Here is a 21409-nt window from a genome sequence, read left to right on the forward strand (position 1 = left end):
TTGGCGGGTCGAATCCCGAGTGCCGCGTAACAGAGTGAGCGCCTGTTACTTGTCCCAGCTTCTGCCCACCTAGCAGTTCGAAAGCACGTAAAAATGCAAGTAGAAAAATAGGGACCGCTACGGTGGGAAGGTAACAGCGTTCCGTGCGCCTTTGGCGTCTAGTCATGCCGGCCACATGACCATGGAGACGTCCTCGGACAAGCGCTGGCTCTTCGGCTATGAAACGGAGATGAGCACCGGCCCCTAGAGTCGGAAACGACTAGCACGCATGTGCGGGGGAACCTTTACCTTTTACCTAAGGTATGTCCAACTCCAAAATTCTATGAATCTATGAAACAGAGTTAATATTCTTCCTACATGATTAAAATATGGCCTCTTCAGTTAAATTAAAATCATATCTGCCTTACTCACGATCTAACCTCTTTGTTATACCGTAGTGTAGCAACTTCCAACTGCATAAATTAAGTGTATAATGAGAAATATAATTACACTGTGGTTCCTATGTCAAATCTCTATACGCTAGATTTGGGTGCACAGATTATAAGTATGTAGACTTTATGCATAAACAGCCACTGGTAATGCCAAGATGGGAAGCAGAGAATCCACGCATGATAACAAATTGGTTGGAAGACAGTAGGAAAAGTCTTCACAAATTACAAAACTGATCTACTTTAAGGAAATAGAAGAATGTTACCAAATGAAAAATTTATTACCATTGTAACGTACTAGGGCAATGGATTCAGTAAAGGACAACTGCCAACTGTACTTTAATTCAACTGTAATAGTCTACTGTACTTTGACAAATTGATACACAACAGATTCTATCAGCTTTTATTTGCTTTACAGGTCCAGCAGTGAATGTGAGCTGCAATATTTTCATCAACAGCTTTGGATCTATTGCAGAAACAACAATGGTAAGTAGAATGAAGCATGTCATCTCCGCAAACTTACCAAGTCAACATAGACATTTAATTTATTATACCCTTAAAATATGTTACTGATTCCCTGTTCCGTCTTTTAATTTTTGCCTTTGGTTAGCAATGAGTCCCAAGCTGGCTGTATTTTTACAGAGAAGATGAGGCCAACATTTTTAAATGAAAGTACAGGGAATCAACTTCTCCACTCAGCAGCAGATTAAATTGATTTCTGGATTGTTTTAGGATCTATTTCATTTCACAGATTAGCATTAGAAATCCACTAGCTTATAGTCATGTCCTACAATCTGGTTCTTGAACCAGGCAAAAATCGAAAATTCCAATTTTAAAAAAATGTTACAGATTCAGCATCTGCAGGGTGCATTTAAGTTAATACAAACACAGCTAATGCTGTTGTGATTCAGGGTCAGCCTGTGGGTTCGGCAGTTGGGTCGGACGACTCAGAGGAGGAGGGGGGTGTTGAAGACCTTGCTGAGGGGGTTGAAGATCTTGCTGATGAGAGCCCTCAGCCAGGCCCCTCCCACTTGGTCACCACGGAGACCCAGCTGTGTGAGCCTGACAGCGTGGATGAAGATGACCCACAGCTGGCCCTGTTCAAGGACGCCTGACGCAGGAGGCAGTCAATTAGGAGTAAACAGAGGAAGGCAATGGGGCTCCTCGGAAGGAGGCAGAGAGAAGCCACACCCTGAACTCTATATAAGGGGAATGTGTGGGAGGGCTGGTTTGCTGAAGGCAACCGCTTGGATAGTTCCTGTTTCTTAAAGCTTCTGTTTCTTGGTTTGTCTTGTTCCGTTTGTTTTTGTAGCAATAAATTTGGCAGGCATAATTCCAGCCTCTTGCCTTCTTGAAAAAGGGGCTGTTCCTGCCTTTTCTGCAGGGCCGGTAGCAGGCTGGTACAGAACAAATGCACGTGCTTTACACTATATACTACAGTACAGATAATCCTTGACTTAGGATCACAACTGAGCCCAACATTTCTGTTACTAATCAAAACATTTGTTAAGTGAATGTTGGTCCATTTTGTGAGCTTTCTTGCCACAGTTGTTAAGTGCATCACTGCAGTTGTTAAGTTAGTAGCACAGTTGTTAAGGGAATCTGGCTTCCCCACTGACTTTACTTATCAAAAGGTTGTAAAAGAGAACATGATTGCAACCACATCATAAATATGCATCCAAATTTTGATCACATGACTGTGGAGATGCCTACAATGTTCATGTGAAAAACAGTCACAAGTGACTTTTTTCAGTGCTGTTGCAACTTTGAATGGTCACTAAATGAACTGTTGTAATTCAAGGACTAGCTGTATATCAAGTATATATTGCCTGATAACATTCTATGCCATGATTTCAGCCTGGCAGAGGGACAAGATTGTAATGGCTCATGTGGTTAATATATTAGCATTGTGCACCAATCTGGACCCATTATTTAAAATATAAGAGGAAGGCTGAAACTCAAAAGTATTTACATCATTGGACCATGAAGCTGCGAGTATTATCATTTTAAGATTTGTTTTTAGCAGAAACACAGCTTTTCATTAAGGAATAGAAGTTGCTCATTTTAGCTGTGGAAATAAGAAGCCACGTTGAGCTATTTTAGCATTCTGAAAGACTTATTTTGAAGTGGAAATTTGATTGCATTATCAGGTCATTTTTGTAGAAAAACAAAGAGCCAGCTTTCGAAACAGATATAGCCAACAGAGTTTGATGGCTCTACTTTAGTTTTGGGATCACTGTACAAATACTTATTCTCTTGGGTTGGAATTTACACAGTTATTATAATTTCCTTTTTTTAATTTAGAAAGATTATTAAAATGCCAGTGTTGGGAATTTTAGCTCACACATAAGACATTAAAGTTGACATTTAAAGATACTTGAGACCGTCTATTTGCAGAACAGAAAGTGGTAGGTATTATTACATTACCATGTAAAGGTCTAATAAGTTCGCCATTGCAAAAGTGGATAATATATGCTGCATAGAGCACAAAGACTATAAATACAGGGGAGATTATCAGGAGATATGAGGAAGAGAATTGTAGCAAGCAGATCAATATTCCTCAAACATTAGGGAAGATAAGAGGAAAATTACAATTATACATAGAATTTTTGAGGATATGTACGGTTCACAAAATAAGCAACAACGAAAGGAGTAGGATTCTATGCCAGTATCCATAGAGCTGTCTAGTTTTTATTGGAGGGATACGTATATGGAATGGATTTTCAGGGCAAAGGTACCCTAAAAATCTTAATGTAGTTCTATTCTATTTCTCATTCTTTGTATCAAATGGATTACTGCAATGCACTCTTCATTGGGCTCCCCTTGAAAAGCATGTGAAAGCTGCAGCTGGTGCAAAATGCAGCAGCAGAGACGGTTTCAGTTGCCACTAGGAGTACCCATGAAACACTTCTACAGCGCAAGCTGCATTGGGTGAAAGTATTGGATATAACCTTCAAAGCTCTTCATAGCATGGACCCAGGTCATCTGAGGAACCATTTCATCCCAAATTGTCCCACCTGGTCAGGCAGGAGGGGCTTGTTGCAGACTCCATTAGTGGAAAAAAATGGGCAAATAGGGTCTAGGAAGATAGTCTTCTCTGCTGTACTATAGAACATCTTCCCCACCCCCACCCCCGCCCCAGATGTGGTTGGCCTCCACTCTGCTGACTTTCCAAAAGAATGTTAAGATCTGGTTCTGTCAACTAGTATGGGGATCCAGGAATGGGATGCAACCATGTGGGTGGGTGGTGGCTTGAAAGTACTCCTCTCTGTCTCTCTCTGTCTCTCTGTCTCTCTGTCTCTGTCTCTCTCTGTCTCTCTGTCTCTCTGTCTCTCTGTCTCTCTGTCTCTGTCTCTCTGTCTCTCTGTCTCTCTGTCTCTGTCTCTCTCTCTCTCTGTCTCTCTCTCTCTCTCTCTGTCTCTCTCTCTCTCTCTCTCTCTCTCTCTCTCTCTCTCTCTCTCTCTCTCTCTCTCTCTCTCATTTTAAATTATTTATTTTTGTACAGGCTTTTATGCCAATTTTATCATTTTTAATTGTAAACCACCCAGAGTCACTTCAACAGTGAGATGGGTGGTATATAAGTAATAAACAAAATGTTCTTACAAATCAATATGTAGATATTTGGTGCTGGTCAGTTGCTAGATGCTTTGCTCTATCTAAATTGCGATCGTTACCTAATGCAGGGCTTTTCAACCAGTGGTACGGGTACCACCTGTGGTACATTGGCACCTGGCAGGTGGTACACGACCATCCTAGAAAAATGGTAGCAGGGGAGGGGAATGAGCTGAACCGGTGGCAGCACCGCACAAGCCTGAGTGACAGATGGCTGGAGCTGCAGGGCTGTTGGGGCTCAGCAGAAGCACCAGGATCAGTGCCAGGGTCCAGCTGGAGCTTGGCGCTGATCCTGGCGCTTCTGCTGAGCCCAGAAGAAGCACCGATCAGCTGGAATGTTGCAGCATCTCCAGGGTCTTGTGATTTATATTCAGATGCTTGGCAACTGATTCATATTTATAATGGTCACAGTGTCCCAGGGTTATGTGAAGTGACCAAAACCTGCTGCAACCACCCAGCAGAGGAGGGGAATAAAAACCAAACACCCCCCACCCCCACCCTGCTGCCAATCCTCAACAGAAATGCTCACAACAATGAAAACCTCAGACAGGAGGAAAAGTGCCACTGGGCAGGCAGGCAGGTGTCTTGCTCGGCTGTGGCTTGGGAGGCACTTTTTTCAGTGCCATTGTAACTTCGAACAGTCACTAAGTGAACTGTTGTAAGTCGAGGACTACCTGTACTTCATCACTTTTTTCCTTCTTTTTTTTTTGGTTATCAAGTTTTTGACACCTTGCTAGGTGACTTGTGGTACTCGGATGTTGCCATATCCTAAAAGTGGTGGAATGGGTGAAAAGGTTGAAAAGCCCTGACCTAATGCAATGCTGTGAATCTCAAATACTAAACTATGCTTTGGAAGATGCAGCTAAGGACTGTCCCTTCTGGTTTGCCATCCCTCTCACTCCTGTTTTCATGATCCAACAAATATCACAGTGTTTAGACAGGGTATTTTCTGATGATTTGGGTTCTAACTGTGAGTTTAAGAATCATGGGAAATTTTGGGGGGGTGGAGCCAGCTGTCAGAGCGGGCGGCTGTGTGAATGGGCTTCTCTATATCACACAACCTCTCACCCAGTGTCCGCGGGGGCTCCTCAGAGCCATAGGAGGTCCTGGAGGGACAGCCAAAGTTGCGGGCATCCCGGAGAACCTACATGAGCGGCGGCCCATGTTGGGGATCCAGAGAAAAACCAGACGCAAGTGGACCAGGGAGAAGGAGGCCAGTAATGGCCGACATGAAGATCTGACAGAGGGACGGAACTAGCATCGACTTAGTGTAACAACGGTGGAACGGAGCTGACGAAAATTAATTCTGAGATTTTTACATTTAAAAAGTGAAAGGGAGCGCTTTTGAAAGAGATGCTGGCTAGAAGAGGGAGCCTTACCGAGAGGAGTGAGCGGCGAGAGAAGCGACGAGAGATAAGGCAACAGGCGAGAGCAACAAGAAGAAGGAGCCAGGAAGTTAGAAGATCGTAAACTAGCCATGAGATCAGGCGAACTGATAGAAAGCTAACAGGAAAAGATAAGTTTTTGAGTCTTGGAGACTGAACTTTTGAGAAAACGAGTGTGGACTATAAGTAGAAGGAAAGTGAATAGTTCGGACAGTCTTTGAAGTTTTGATTTATAAGCCACGGGAGTATAACAGATCCAAGATGGAGAAAGTGACACAGCAACTTTAGGACTGCAGTTTTGATAGTGAGACAATTACTGGCCATTGGCTAAAGAAAAAGATATAAAAGGAGCTACAAATTCGGAGTTGGAAATGTATAATTAAAAGGAAAGTGACTTTGATGGGACAGGAAGATAAAGGTGATATATAAATATAGATAAAAAGACACAGCTAAGGCAATTATGAGAGGAGTAGCTATAGCATATATGGCGAAAAAGAATAAGGAGAAAAAACAACAACAGAAAATGTTAGAAGGGGAATACAAAAGGTTAGAAACAATACTCCAACATGAACCACAAAAAAAGAATGTAAAACAACAAATGGACTTAATTAAACATAAACTTAACATCTTAGAAAAAGAAAAATTAGCACAACAGATAAGATGTATAAAACAGAACTTTTTCGAAAATGGTCGATGGCTTGCACACAAATTGAAAAAACAAAAGGAGAAAAGTTGGATTAGTAAATTACGAGATGACAAAGGGAGAATACGCTATCAAGAAGAGGAGAAAAAAAATATAGCCCAGGAGTTTTATGAGAAATTATATAAAGAAAATAGCCAGGAAAATGAGGAGAAAGCAGAGGAATGTTTCAAAAAAGCAACACTAGCAAAAGTTACAGAGGAAATTAAAAATATGTTGAATGAAGAAATTAGGATGTCAGAGGTGATAATGGCAATTAATAAACAAAAAAATAACAAAGCATCGGGTCCTGACGGCCTCCCAATAGAAATTTATAAGGAACAACAAAACATTTTAGGACAACCTTTATTGAATGTGTTTAACGCGGTCCTGGATGAAGCAAAAACCCCAAGGTCATGGTCAGAGGCAAATATTGTCCTGATTCCAAAAGATAATACAGACCATACATCAATTCAAAATAATGTACAAGACAATATCCCCTAGCTGTTGGAAATGTTCCGAAGAAATAGGTACTTATTTTCATGTTTGGTGGTCCTGTAATAAGACTCAAAAGTATTGGCAAAAGTTTTGGATATGGTTAGAAGAAATATCAGGAAGGAGTGTACATTATAGACCAGAATTTTTCCTACTAGGCATAACAACAGAGAAGCATACCAAAGAAGAGTTATATATAATGATACACATCATCACAGCAGTGAGAATGATGTTCACCCAGAAATGGAAAAACAGTGAAATACCAGACGAGAGTGAAGTGATAAATAAAATTTGGGTGTGCACAGAAATGGACAAGTTAACTTTGGAAATTAAAAATAAAGACCAGTCAGATTACTACAAAATTTGGAATAGGTTGTGTTCATGGTGGGAACAGAAAGGAAGGTCACAACAAAAATACACAGGATGCTGATTTCACATATTACTAGAATGTTGTTGTTGTTGTTGTTGTTAGCTGCGAAGTCGTGTCCGACCCATCGCAACCCTATGGACAACGTTCCTCCAGGCATTACTAGAATAAAGTGGTTGATAAGATTGAATATTCTATAACTGTATATAAATGATATGTACATAAAGTGTATGTATATAAAACACAAAAATGATGTAAGACAAGAAGGATTGTCAGACCATTAACACCTTGTCCAAAGTTTTAAATAATAAAATTTGCTATAAAAAATTTGAAGAAAAAAAAGAATCATGGGAAATTTTATTACTACTATTATTCATTACTACTACCACCCAATGCATGGTACCAAACAAGTGTGGAAAAAAAACCCTTCACATTTTATTAACGGTAGCTTTCTTGTGTTTTGGCTAATCAATTTAGATAGTTGTCACTGGTAAAAGTCAATTCACCACCACCTAGAAGTGGTTTTGAGTGGAAGCTGAGGGCAAGTGAAAGGAAGGGGAACTCTTATCTTTACTAATAATTGCAGTGGAGGGGGAGACAACTGGAATCCATCCTGTGTGATCGTTGAATGCCAGGCTGCCAGCAATGCAAGCTGTTACCATAAGTGAGGCCAAGTAGCTTCATTGCTCAATGGTGCACATGTAATGAATGCCCAATTTGTCCTATGCCATGAAAGCTGCACAAGAAGAAACGTAGTGTCAGTTCCTATCAAGGAGGATGCTGCATGCAAAACCACCAATTGAGAGCCAATGCTGCAGACAGAATGCAATCCAACCATTGTAAAAGTCATTTGGCTACTGGTCTAGCGTTCGGCATCATAAGCATTTCAGAAAGTTTACAAGCACAGATACTAAGATGATAGCCCTAGTGTTCCAAGCAGTTGGTGCGTGCTACTGTACAATTGTGCAAACAATAATATTGGCAGCCAGTTCCATCATGAATTTGGTCAGTCTCCTTTTAAAACCACCATCATCACATCTGATGGCAGTGAATCCTCCAGTTTAATTAAATATTATTTAGAGGAGTATTCTGAACTGTGGTGGGCAGGAAAACAAAAGAGCAGCCTTTTTTTGATAGAATACTCGGGTTATGGGAAGGAGTTGCACTTTTTCTGGCTAATAAAGGCCATAAGCTTTGTAGAGCTTAAGCCTTGTAACAAACGGTTTTAAATAAGCTTTTAATTTAATAAAATTTGTTAGAAATAATGCTACTAGACACCTTCCACTTTTTGGCTACCGTACACCAACATGGCTCTTCTCTTAAAATGCCTAAAGAGGAGGTCTCTAAAGTCAGGGTGGTGTGCTTACCTATAGATGACTAATAGAGCAAGATGTAATAAGGCAAGCATGTAGAACTTGGATAGTTCTCCAATTCAAAGAGACACTTGTGTGACAGGCTGAGGCAAAGAGGCAGTCCCAGAACCAGCGAAATCTGGGGGCTGGACAGGGGACAGATTGTATCTGCCCTCAGTGTGGAAGGGACTGCCACTCTCAAATTGGCCTTTTTAGCCACACCAGATGCTGCTTTAGGACCTCTTTCCAGAGCATGATACCATAGTCTCTCGAGACTGAAAGATGCCAATGAATGTAGAACTTGGATAGTGCTCTAATAAGAGATTATGGGGGAATCTCAAGGCTCTAGAATAGTTTGGGGAGTTATAACAAAGAAAATCCCAGGGGAAGTCATCGTGAAACATGTAATCACTAGGCACTGAGCACAATTTGCTCACAGTCACTTATGCCTTGGTCATCTCTTGTTTGGATTGCTACAATGTGCTCTACATGGGGCTGCCCTTGAAGATCACCCAGAAGCTTCAACTGGTGCAGAACGCACAGTAAAGAGAGCCCTTAGGATTACCCATATAATACCTTTGTTGCACAAGCCGCAATGGCTTCCAGTTTCTTTCCAGGTGCCATTCAACATGCTGGTTGTCGCCTTTAAAGCCCTACATGGCACAGGGCCAGGTTATCTGTGGTACCACCTTTCCCCAAGGACATCTACCTGTCTAACCAAATCAGATAGGGTGGGTATGCTCCTAGTTCCTTTCCCTAAATATTGCCATCATATAGGAGCTAGGATGCGTGCTTTTTCCACAGTAGCCTTTGTTCTGTGGAACACCCTTCCCTCTGAAGTTGGCAGGCCACTGCCTTCCCAGCCTTCCATAAAGCTTTGAAGATCTGGTTTTTCCCTCAAGTACTAGGATAAGATGAGGGGACTGCGCATCAGAAGTTTGACTTGGCACCAGGTTTTTGTTTTTAACGTGTGTAGTTTTTATAGTTTTAGTATGACTTTTATGCTGTTTTAACTTCCAGTTAGGGACTGGACAGAACTGCTTATAAGATAAGACACCTATATAAATATATTATATAAACAAATAAATTCAAGTGATTGTTGTGTTTTTACCTTCCCAAAATATTCTAAACTTTGGAATAAACATCGGGATCCTGCTATGTCTCTGTTATATAAAGTTTAGAATCAGAAAGCCAGGATGAAAAAGTTATTAATGCAGTATATGTAAAGAGATGAGTCACATAGAATTAATGATATCCAGTCTGAAATAATAAAAAGACCTTTAACCAATTCAAAGTCATGAGATAGAAAGCAACTTTTAAAGACCATGCATTGACATTTGGTATCCTCATTCAGCAGTGCCCTTATGTCATCTGTTGATATTATGGATAACTTTGTAATCTATGGATATATTATGGATGACTTCTCTTTAAATAGATTAAAGTCATCCATATTATAACTCTTCAGGGAACTGCAGTACAAATGCTGCTGCTAAAAAGGGTAATAGAGTGAACTCAAGAAATTAGAGTCTGGATGTAACTTCATTGAAAATCATAGGTAGGTGTCATATAATTTTGCAATCAAATACAAAGTATTTTGATAAGCAGGAGATATTAAAAATGTAATATTTCAACTTAGGATCAGAACCCTTCCTTTGATTTGGTCTCCCTTGAAGGCTTATTGACATTTTCTTTGTAATGCCTGGTAAATTATTATTGCTTTTTATTTCTATTACAACTGCAAATACATAGGTTGAATGAAAGAGAGGCACATCCCATCAGCCAAAGTCAACAGAACTCTTGAAAGATAAGTGGCAGCCTTATAAAACCCTGCTACCTTGTAGAATGCCAACCATCAGCTTTTTGTAGTCTATTTTGAGTAAAAAAAAAGCTTATGCTTGTGGGAAGAGTATAAATTATTGTAGTGTCACTTTTTAAAAATATAAAATACAAAGAGTCAGCTGGTGTGTAAGAAGGAAATGATTTGGAAAATATTTCTCTGCCACCCATGCACTAATTTTTGCTCTCTAAGGTGCAGCAATATTCATCATAGGCATAGAGTAAGTCCTCTTTGTGTGTTCCCTAGTTGCCCATCTATTCTTGGCTTTCTCCCACTACAGGACAGGTCTAAACAAAACTGACAGTTTTCAACTAAATTGCAAAGACATTGAGCCTCTGGGTACCGCCAGATTATGATTTTGGACCAGTTTAGACTTGGCACCGGAACTGGCTGATCCAATCATTTTCAAGAGCTGAGTCGCCTTTTTTCCTGGCTCTTCATTAGTTTATTTGAAGCAGGACCAAATTTTGTCTTTTCTTCTGCAATGTTTGAGTGTATGGGTGGTCTTAGCAACCAACTGGTAAGAATTCTTTTTTTTTTCCTGGCTCCTGTGAGCCATTCCATTTTCAGCCAATTACTTGAAAAATATCCATGCATTCTAGCAACCTGCAGGCCAGCTGAGCCTCTGCTGAACGGGAGAGCAGAGAGAACTCTAGTCCATTTCACCTCCATTCTTTACTGCCTACATGGAAATCAGTCAGGGCTGCATATTAAAATGGAATTCCTGCAGGCTGATTGCATTGTTTAGATTTCATCACTCAAGAACATCTTCTTATTTGCCCCTTAATATGCCATTAAAGGTGCTTAACACTGAAATCTTCATATCTATCTATGTATATCTATCTTTCTATCTGTCTGATCTATCTATACCTTATAAATTGCATTTGGGCTTTCTCACAATAGCAACCTTGGCTGACTATGAACAAATCTGAATGAAGTAATATTTGGATCCTAAGGCAGTAGATTAGATTGGAAAATTTAAAAAAAAAACACAGATGAAGGCTATGTCCATGAAGTCGCCAAGAAAATTGTATATCCCTAAATTTGGCAGCATCTTTCCTTATAGCTTTTCATGCTATGTGTGACTGTTTTTAAAGGACCCCTTAATGCTTAAAAAAGATGTAAGTACAATGTACTGTGGAAAAGATCAGTTTACATTCCAATTCCAAAAAAAGGCAGTGCCAAAGAATGTTCAAACTATCACACCATTGCACTCATTTCTCATGCTAGTAAAGTTATGCTTAAAATCCTACAAGCTAGACTCCAGCAGTATGTGGACCGAGAACTACCAGAAGTACAGGCAGGATTTCGAAGAGGCAGAAGTACTAGAGATCAAATTGCCAACATACGCTGGATCATGGAGAAAGCTAGACAGTTCCAGAAAAACATCTACTTCTGCTTCATTGACTATGCTAAAGCCTTTGATTGTGTGGATCATAACAAACTGTGGCAAGTTCTTAAAGAGATGGGAATACCAGACCATCTTATTTGTCTCTCTGAGAAACCTATATATGGGCCAAGAAGCAACAGTGAGAACTGGACACGGAACCACTGATTGGTTCAAAATTGGGAAAGGAGTCCGGCAAGGCTGTATACTGTCGCCCTGCCTATTTAACTTATATGCAGAGCACATCATGAGAAAGGCAGGGCTAGATGAATCAAAAGTTGGAATTAAGATTGCCGGAAGAAATATCAACAACCTAAGATACGCAGATGATACCACTCTAATGGCAGAAAGTGAAGAAGAACTAAAGAGCCTCTTGTTGCGGGTGAAGAAGGAGAGTGCAAAAGATGGCTTGAAACTTAACATTAAGAAAACCAAGATCATGGCATCCGGCCCTCTCAATTCCTGGCAAATAGATGGGGAAGAAATGGAGGTAGTGACAGATTTTATTTTCCTGGGCTCCAAGATCACTGCAGATGGGGACTGTAGCCAAGAAACTAAAAGACGCTTGCTCCTCGGGAGGAAAGCCATGGCAAATCTAGACAGCACACTAAAAAGCAGAGATATCACCCTGTCAACAAAAGTGTGTATAGTCAAGGCTATGGTCTTCCCAGTTGCAATGTATGGCAGTGAAAGCTGGACCATAAAAAAGGCTGAGCGCCAAAGAATTGAGGCCTTTGAACTGTGGTGCTGGAGAAGACTCCTGCGAGTCCCTTGGACTGCAAGGCGATCAAACCGGTCAGTCCTAAAGGAGATCAACCCTGACTGCTCTTTAGAAGGCCAGATCCCAAAGCTAAAACTCAAATACATTGGCCACCTAATGAGAAGGAAGGACTCAGTGGAGAAGAGCCTAATGCTGGGAAAGATTGAGGGCAATAGAAGAAGGGGACGACAGAGAATGAGATGCCTGGATGGAGTCACTGAAGCAGTAGGCGTGAGCTTAAATGGACTCCAGAAGATGGTAGAGGACAGGAAGGCCTGGAGGAATGTTGTCCATAGGGTCGCAATGGGTCTGACACGACTTCACAGCTAACAACAACAACAATGTACTTTCACAGTTTCATGAAAAAACCCTGAATGTTACTGTCCATGTCTATTCAATTCTTTCTTCTGCATTCCTTAACTTCTCACCCTAAAGCAATATGCTCCCACTTCCATTTAGATTTTCTCAAAGCAAGCAAGCAAGCCATTCTTGTGTTATTTTAGTATGCAACACAGCAACATGAGCCATTCCACATTTATCAAATTCTGATATAAGCATGTCCAGGAACATTTTATTTTATTTTTCAATCAGGATGTTACCTCCATCTGATCCACAGTTCATTCCTGAAGAAGCTTAAGCTGTCCTTACCTATTTTAGTCAGAAAGAAGTTTTTTCTTCCCTATCCCAACACAACTTTTTCCATGAATACAAGGTGATGCACTCCACCAAAAGCAGAGAATATGGTTGAACTGTGGGACTCTTTGCTGCTCTCTGAGCTTGTTTGTTTGCTTGAGATGCTTCATTACCCAACTAGATAACCAGTGCAAGAGGACTGTAATGCCCCCCAGAACCAGATCATGCCTCAGCTGCCCAGAGACAAAAACTCTTTGGACACTGCACAATAAATTTAAACAAATGGTCAAACTTACCAGTTTAGCCATCTGTCCAAACTCAGCTCACCCAGCCTATCCCACATTAAGAAAAGTAATTGGTGAATCTTTTCCCACCAGCTGTTCATGTTTGGTAAAATAAAAAAAAGGAAAACCAAGCTATGGGAATCGACTAGTTCTTGTCTTTACTATGTCTTGTACACTATAAATAAGGGCAGCACCATTTCTCAGCGTAATGCCTGAGAATAGATAGGGATTATTAGTGGGAGCAGCAAATTTTGTATAGGGAGTTTTCTGCTGGCTCAAGGACTGGTTGGTAGCACTTTTATTTGGCTAGAAGGAAGAGTCCTGTGTCCATCACTATGGACACTATGGACACTATGTCCTGGCATCATTTTTATAATATGCATTTATATCGTGTCTCACGTGAAATCAGCACAAGAACAAAACTGACCTGCCAGATCTTAGCAATTACAATTAAATAAGCACAATATAGCATTTTGCTTTCAGGCCATTAGATCAATTACATTGATTTTCACTGACTGCAGCCATCATTGATTTTCACAAACAAAAAAAAAGTGGGGATCAGAGATCCATTTGTTTGATTTGTTCAGGTAGCTGCTGTCAGCAAATCCTTCCAGTTTCCAAATCCTTCCAGTTTTTCCCATATCTTTCTATCCTGACTTCTAACTTGTGCACCTGATTAGTTGTATATAAGGTTGATCACATTATTAGCTGCCTTCAGCAACTAAGCCATTATCTGAGAGACATCATACTTTTAGGAAGAAGAAATGGCTAATTAACTGGAACATGGGAATGCGAGTGTGGCCCTCCTTGTAAGTAGCAAAGAATATAATTTTGTTCATGCTCATTCAACTGGAGGTGAGGACCCATCAGTAGGAAGAAATTAGGCAGTGCCATTATGACTGTAAAATTGTCCAGAATGAAATAAGACTTCTGAACTTTATCAGAAATGCCAGATATTCACTAAATATGAAAATATTTGCCAGTTGAGTTTTAAATGTACATTCTGAAAACAAGAACCTTTGCATATGCCTTCCATATAAAGGTAGATCCACATTTCTTCAAAAGAGTCCATTCTTTTTAAAATATATGATGGTTACATATTGTATATCTGTATAGGTCAGACATGTCAAACACAAGGCCCGGGGGCCGGATCCGGCCCGCGAAGTGGTTTCATGTGGCCTGTGAATCCATCCTGGAAACAGTGAGGGAACGGCCCCCACTGCCTTGGCCCTGGCCCAGAGACCCTCCTTCTGCCAGAGACCCTCAGATCTGTCCCACTCCTGCCCAGGCCCCCATAGGCACCCTTGATGCAAACGATGTAGAGCTGGCCATGCTCACCCAGTAGGCTATACGCACTCTAGCCACGCCCACCCAGTAGACCACACCCACCCTGGCCATACCCACCTGGCCCCCTGAGGGTAACTGCAATGCTGATGTGGCTCTCAATGAAATTGAGTTTGACACCCCTGGTATAGGTATATCTGTATAGGTTTGTCCTCGGACAAACACTGGCTCTTCGGCTTTGAAACAGAGATGAGCACCGGCCCCTAGAGTCGGAAACGACTAGCACACATGTGCGGGGGAACCTTTACCTTTACCTTTATAGGTATTTCACTTCTGGGCTTAATTTGAAGGGAAAATGTCATAGTTTAGTTTTCATTAGAAGCATCTTTGTGCAGTACTGTATCTCTTGTTATTGCAATTACTAAATCACTGCCACATGTAAAGCAAACTGAATCTGAAAATATCTAAAGCTAGTTCTCATGCCCATCACCTCATCATCCTTTCCTTGTTTTCAGGGTTTGAATACATTTCCAAGTTTGTCTTAGAGAACCCTTTCCTTAAGCACTCTCAAGGTCCTTGTCTCGATCTGATTTAGTACTCCACAAACTAAACTTAAATGTTTCCCAAATAGACAGTAATTCTAAGGACCATTGACATATATAAAGACAAAGAAAAGAATCAGCAGGTTCTGTGTTAGTTAGCAATGAGCACACATATCATTGTTTCTATCCACACCTTTGCTTTACCATCAGCTTCTGACTGACTCACTGTCTCAGATCCTCCCAAAGAAGAGATGTACTAAACAAAACACATAAATCCTAATCCTAATGGTTAATTTGGTCAAGGGCAGTGGAAATGGTTTACGACCTGGCATTCCTCAAACCCATTGAAAATGCAAATGAAGGAAGTGACTGTGAGGTTTTATTGCCTCTTTTGTATATTAAAAACCACCTGCTTCTTTTATCCTCTGAGGCCGAGGAAAGGGGCAGATGGCATAAAAGGCCAGACAAAGGAAGTCAAAGAAGCCACCCATTGTCCAGGATAAAAGATTTTGGCTTCACCTGGCCTGGAGAAGCTCAAGAGAGTTGTAAAGACATGAGATTAAGAAGCAGACTTCATTCTCAGCAGAGCTGGTGAGACAAGCTCCAATTAAATTATGGGACAAGCCTATAAAATTTGCAGCACTGTCTGGTTTTGCAGTTGGATGGAGGAACCCCATAAACTAGTGAGCTATTTAGTAGCATCTTAAGGAAGCCAATAGCAGTTATTAGAGAGGCATTGCCATGGAACAAAAAGGATGACCAGATGGGGTTATCAGGCATCTTTGTGACTAAGCAGAAATTATGACTCTTGTGTCATCCAAATATTACTCAGTTTGTCTCAATTTGTTATTTAAACAGCTAAATCAGGCTTGGATTTAGGTTATTCTGGCAAACAAAGAGGTAGGCAGAGAGGAGGTATACGTAGATTACTGCAGTAGCTGTTCAACTGACAACCAGAAAAAAAGCAGCATGAGTAAGCACAATGCAGGAAGCTATGCTGCTGGTAATTAAGCTCAGCCTACAAACAAAAAGTATAGCCAAGCACAAATCAAGTCCAGGTAAACAGAGTAACAATTTGCAGGCAGTAATATACCAAAGCATTCACAGATTTGTACCCAGGTGGGTTGTTTTGCACGTACCATCAAAATCTCCAGTCAAACTTCACTAGAGGTAATTTGGAACTAATATTCTGGGACAAAACTTGCTGTTCCTAAAGGATCTTTCCTCACAGGTTCTCATGTGCTTCTATATCAGGATGAGATTCAACTGTGAGACATCACACAGGAAGGTTCTGGTGTTCCTAGCTTATGTCACGGGATCATGGGAGTCCTCATATTGTTTGAATCTTGGTCAGGAGCTCATCCACAAGGGCCCTGACAAGCTATGTCTAAATGCTTCTAACAAATGCAACATATTGTTCCACACACTGATCCACCCAAATTCTTTTGAGAATATAATATCTAGCATCCGACATTCAGACACATATGACCTCTGAATTCGGAGGTTCCATCTTCAGAGACAAATGCATAGGTTTTATATGCATAAATTCCTACACTGAGTGTTTGATGCCTCTACTTGGTGTTCTCTGACTTTGGTTGTTTGCTTGCAGATGTTTAATTCCCTGACTAGGTCATATCATGAGTGCTCATGATTGTGGAGTTTGTTCCTGTCAAGTGCAAGAAATCAGGAACCAGGATACAGTTCAAAAGTACTACAAATTTATTTCATGCTACCTATACACAAGAATCTGAACTACTAATGGTCAAGGCAAATTAGCATCAGAAAAGAGTCAATGGACTTCTAGAGGGACTGAACTTAGGACTTTTACAAAAGCATAGAGATGCCAAACTAATTATGTGTTTGACCCCATCCTCAACCTGGTCATCTTCCTGTCTATGTAGAGTAGCTTGCCCAACAAGTGTTGATGGAGATGTCCTTTGTAATTCCTTGAATGGTATTATTTTCTGCTTGATTTTCTGGTGTAAATCCTTACTTATCTGGGTTGTTGAAGAGGATAACTTATGATCCTCTGTTTCTTTTTTACCTCTTTTTATTATTTATTTTTATTAGTTTTCAATTTCTATGTATCTATTGATGGCTGATTTGTCAATGCCAAGTTTCCAGGAATTCCCTAGTGTTTTTTGATTTAGTTTGGACTAGGATTTTCACAGTTTCCCAGTTAAAATGTTGGTTTCATAAACCATATGGAACTACATATATTGTCTTCTGCTGAAACTTCTCCTTACTGTTGTTGGCATTTTTAAAAACTGGAAAAGACCTCTTCTGAAACACAAATACTCATGGCTAATCAGAGTAAATCATTTATCTATAGTAGGCAGCTTCCTAAAATGTAATGCCATGGGCTTGTCTTCTTCCAAACAGGAATCATGTCTAAAATGATTATTAACAGTGAGTTAACCAAATGCATGGATAGTATTGACCCAATCAGTATCGCTGAACTGGATTGCCCCATATTTGTGCACCACATGGGATTCACAAGAAGACGTGGAAAAGAGAATGAGGATTCAGTCAAAAAATCAGGATCAGCAGAAGCTTCAAATAGAATTGGAAAAGCTCCAAGATGAATGTCAACACCCAAAAAATAGACTCAAGTTGAATTTGGTATGAGTGTAGGAGGATCATTTCAGGCAAAGCAGAAAAAATTCTGCTTTGAAAAAGGGTCTCCTGGCTGGGAGGAGAAGAATTTAATTTTCTCAAGGCATGGGACAGCTCAGTGCTTGCCATGCTAATCTTTCCTTACAGAAGTTTCAGCCAAGCAACTAATTCTTTCTGCAAGTCAGCCATTTCCTTCTTCAGTGTCTTATCTTTTTCTTGGTTGTAAAAAGTCAATCCCATAGAAAAGATAGGATTAATGGTAACTTTTTCATAACGCTGTTGTGAAGATGTAAAAATTACATAGTAAATGTAAAGGTGCACACTTCAAAGAAAGCTTTAGAAATTATTGTACCTAAAGTTTATTGTACTTAAGGGTTGAATGACATAGTCCTTTCAAGCACCATTATGCACCTTGAACACATTATCAATCTTAAAAGAGGATGATTGATCAGTACATGAGCCTGAATAATGTTTTCTTCACTTGGATGCACCCCAGAACTGGCTTGCCACAGAATGGCCTGAGCATTTCTGCATGAAGCTGGTGTTGTGCACTACAGCTGTTTGCCCGTTGCTGAACCTCTCGGTTATAGAGGTTAAAAATAAATATAGTTCTCTGTGAGAGCCTTGGTGGAACAGTGGGCTAATGCCTCCTTAAGTAACACCAGCTGCCTGCAATTAGTGCAGGTTCGCATCCCACCAGGCTCAAGGTTGACTCAGCCTTCCATCCTTCCGAGGTAGGTAAAATGAGGACCCAGAATGTTGGGGGCAATTAAGCTGACTTTGTAATAATGCCGCTTGGGGGGATGTGAAAGCCCTAATAAGCAGGCATATACATAGAATGAAGGCTACTGCTAAGCTTGTAAGCCGCCCTGAGTCTTCGGAGAAGGGCGGGATATAAATGGAATTAAAATAAAATAAATAAAATAAAATAAATAACACCAGCAGGAATACTCACAGAAGAAGAGCAGAATCCAGTTGGTAGTGAAGACCTAATATGGAGAGGTGGTGGTGGGTGTTTGCTCATTCACCCTATGCAGTCTTGCTATGCTTCATGCTGCACTGAGCTTTGTGGATTACAGGGGTGTTTTTTTATAGGGCTTTCTTTGGGCATTCACCAATCCTTTTGCTTTTCTTTCTTCAACGCAGGATTACAGAGTGAATATTTTCTTGCGGCAGCAGTGGAATGATCCCAGGCTGGCCTACAATGAATATCCAGATGATTCCCTAGATTTGGACCCATCCATGTTGGATTCCATCTGGAAACCAGATCTGTTCTTTGCTAATGAGAAAGGGGCTCACTTTCACGAGATCACTACAGATAATAAACTCCTACGGATCTCCAAAAGCGGCAATGTCCTATACAGTATCAGGTAGGTTTCCTTTTCTAAACAAGATGTACAGGTAGTCCTCAATTTACGGCCACAACTGAGGCCCAGATTTATGTTGCTACACAAGACATTGGTTAAGTGAGTTTTCTCCCATTTTACGACCTTTCTTTCCACAGTTGTTAAGTGAATCACTGCAGTTGCTAAGTTAGTAACAGGGTTGTTAAGTGAATCTGGCTTCCCCATTGACTTTTCTTGTCAGAAGGTCACAGAAGGGGGGTCACAGGACCCCCCAAGACAAAAATATGAACCAGTTGCCAAGCATCTGAATTTTGATCATGTGACTATGGGCACGCTGCAACGGTCATGTGAAAAATGATCATGTCACTTTTTTTAGTGCCGTTGTAACTTCAAACAGTCACTAAACAAATGGGTGTAAGTCGAGGACTACCTGTACAGTCTGATGTCAATGCTGCTAACATCGGATGTTCTTGCTTTGACAACAGATGGAAATGCAGCCATTTTCCCTCTATTGCTTTTAGAGTTAGTTGATGCTGGGTGGGGGAATGTGGATGAGAGTCCAGCTAGTTATAACAATAATAACTCAGCCGTGGGAACCCAAGGTCATTGGGCCCTGAGTTGATAGAGTTTTGGTGGTGTGGAGACCTGGGGAGAAAGCCTGTGCTTCAAGCTAATTGGGGGATGTGGTTTATGACTATTTACTGGAGGAGGGAATTGTGCTTTGTTACATTGTACCCAGGGGAGAGGAATTTAGTTTTTTGTTTCGGCTATATAGTGCCGATACTATGTTTCTCAAATAAAAGATTCTTTAAGGTAAACATGCCTTGAAGTTCTTTTGAAGACTTTCATCTGTCAGAATCATGACATCTATCCTATCCTAAATAAGATGGGGAATCAAGCTTGAGGCTCATAGTCTGTTTCTAAAACACTAAATATGTTCATTTTTTTTAAAGTAAACTGCAAAGGCGTAGAATAGACTAAAGATAATTATAATTGATTATAATTAGGTTATCAAGTTTTAATTCATTTAGAGTATCTGCTGAGAAACAAACTGAAAGTGCACTCTTTTTTGCTTCTTTTATAAAAGAGGTATCCCGTTTTGTCAGCTCCAAATCCTTTCTCAATAACTGTTCAGTATAATTAAATGCCCTTGACATCAATATAATAAAGTGGTGCATATGTTTTAAAAGTTAGACAGAGTTGTATACAGTTACACACTGAAGACTCCACCCCACTTCCTATAGAGAAGGAAGTTTTATAAAGAAATCAGATATGGAATCAGCATTGGTCTGATCCTGTAAGGCAGACATGTCAAACACAAGGCCCGGGGGCCAGATCCAACCTGCAAAGTGGTTTCATGTGGCCCACGAAGCCATCCTGGAAACAGTGAGGGAACGGCCCCCACTGCCTTGGCCCTGGCCCAAAGACCCTCCTTCTGCCAGAGGCCCTCAGATCTGTCCCACTCCTGCCCAGGCCCCCATAGGCACCCTTGATGCGAATAATGTAGAGCTGGCCATGCCCACCTAGTAGGCCATACGCACTCCAGCCATGCCCACCCTGGCCATACCCACCCGGCCCCTTGAGGGCAACCGCAATGCTGATGCGGCCCTCAATGAAATTGAGTTTGACAGCCCTGCTGTAAGGTATGTCTTACATTTACAAAAAAAAACCTACAGTCATATGCATACTTAATTTTGTTGTGAGTTACACAATGACAATAAAGATATTCTATTTGATATTCTATTCTGTATCTATTTAGAAAGAAAAGGGCCACTAGGTTCAATTATATTTATCCCTAAATATGCATGTAGAGATTTTTAGCCATATTCACACTCACTGAGTGCAGATTAATTAGGTTCTCAGTATTATAAAAATCCAAGTATATCCTGTTGCTTCATAACTGACACTTCAGCAAATTGTACTACTAAAATAATCAGCCATGTAAGGCAGACAAAAGACCATTTCTATCCCATACAACAGAAATTCTCTGACAGTCTGGCACAGTTGCAGAATGTATAAATGGATCTTCCCTGCACTGGCCTATTACAGTCTAAAAGATGTTCAAGCTTACTCACTTTTGTTTTCAGGAGATTATTTTTTTTTAAGTAAGAAATGACAAATCACATAATGGAACCAGATAGATCTGGCTTTTTCCTCCATCATTTCTCAACACAGTAATTTCTGGGTCATTGGATTTCAAATTTATGATATGTGAAGTGCAGTAAGTGGACTCATTTTAATTTAGAAATAATCCATTCTAGCCACCTCCAAACCTTACTTTGTCCTTTACTGAAAGAATGCAATTAGGAACATGTACTTTTCTTCCTAAATGCCGTAAAGAATGTACTGGCACCTTTTGTACATATATAAACTTGGGTTCTGTTTGCATATTCCAGCTTGCT

At 40.5% G+C, this 21409-nt stretch overlaps 1 protein-coding gene across 2 annotated transcripts in view; it reads left to right on the forward strand.

The window, feature by feature from the left end:
* Positions 1-21409, forward strand: part of GLRA1 (glycine receptor alpha 1) — a gene marked incomplete at its 5' end in the record, with an annotated part of 82558 nt that overhangs the window by 47236 nt on the left and 13913 nt on the right. For both annotated transcript variants that reach the window (XM_083354358.1, XM_083354359.1), the window contains 2 exons: positions 847-914; positions 18808-19031. In XM_083354358.1, coding sequence (XP_083210484.1) covers positions 847-914; positions 18808-19031 — 292 coding nt within the window. The remainder of the gene's footprint in view (positions 1-846; positions 915-18807; positions 19032-21409) is intronic.

Source organism: Vipera ursinii, assembly GCF_947247035.1.
Source record: "Vipera ursinii genome assembly, chromosome: 2".
NCBI lineage: Eukaryota > Metazoa > Chordata > Lepidosauria > Squamata > Viperidae > Vipera > Vipera ursinii.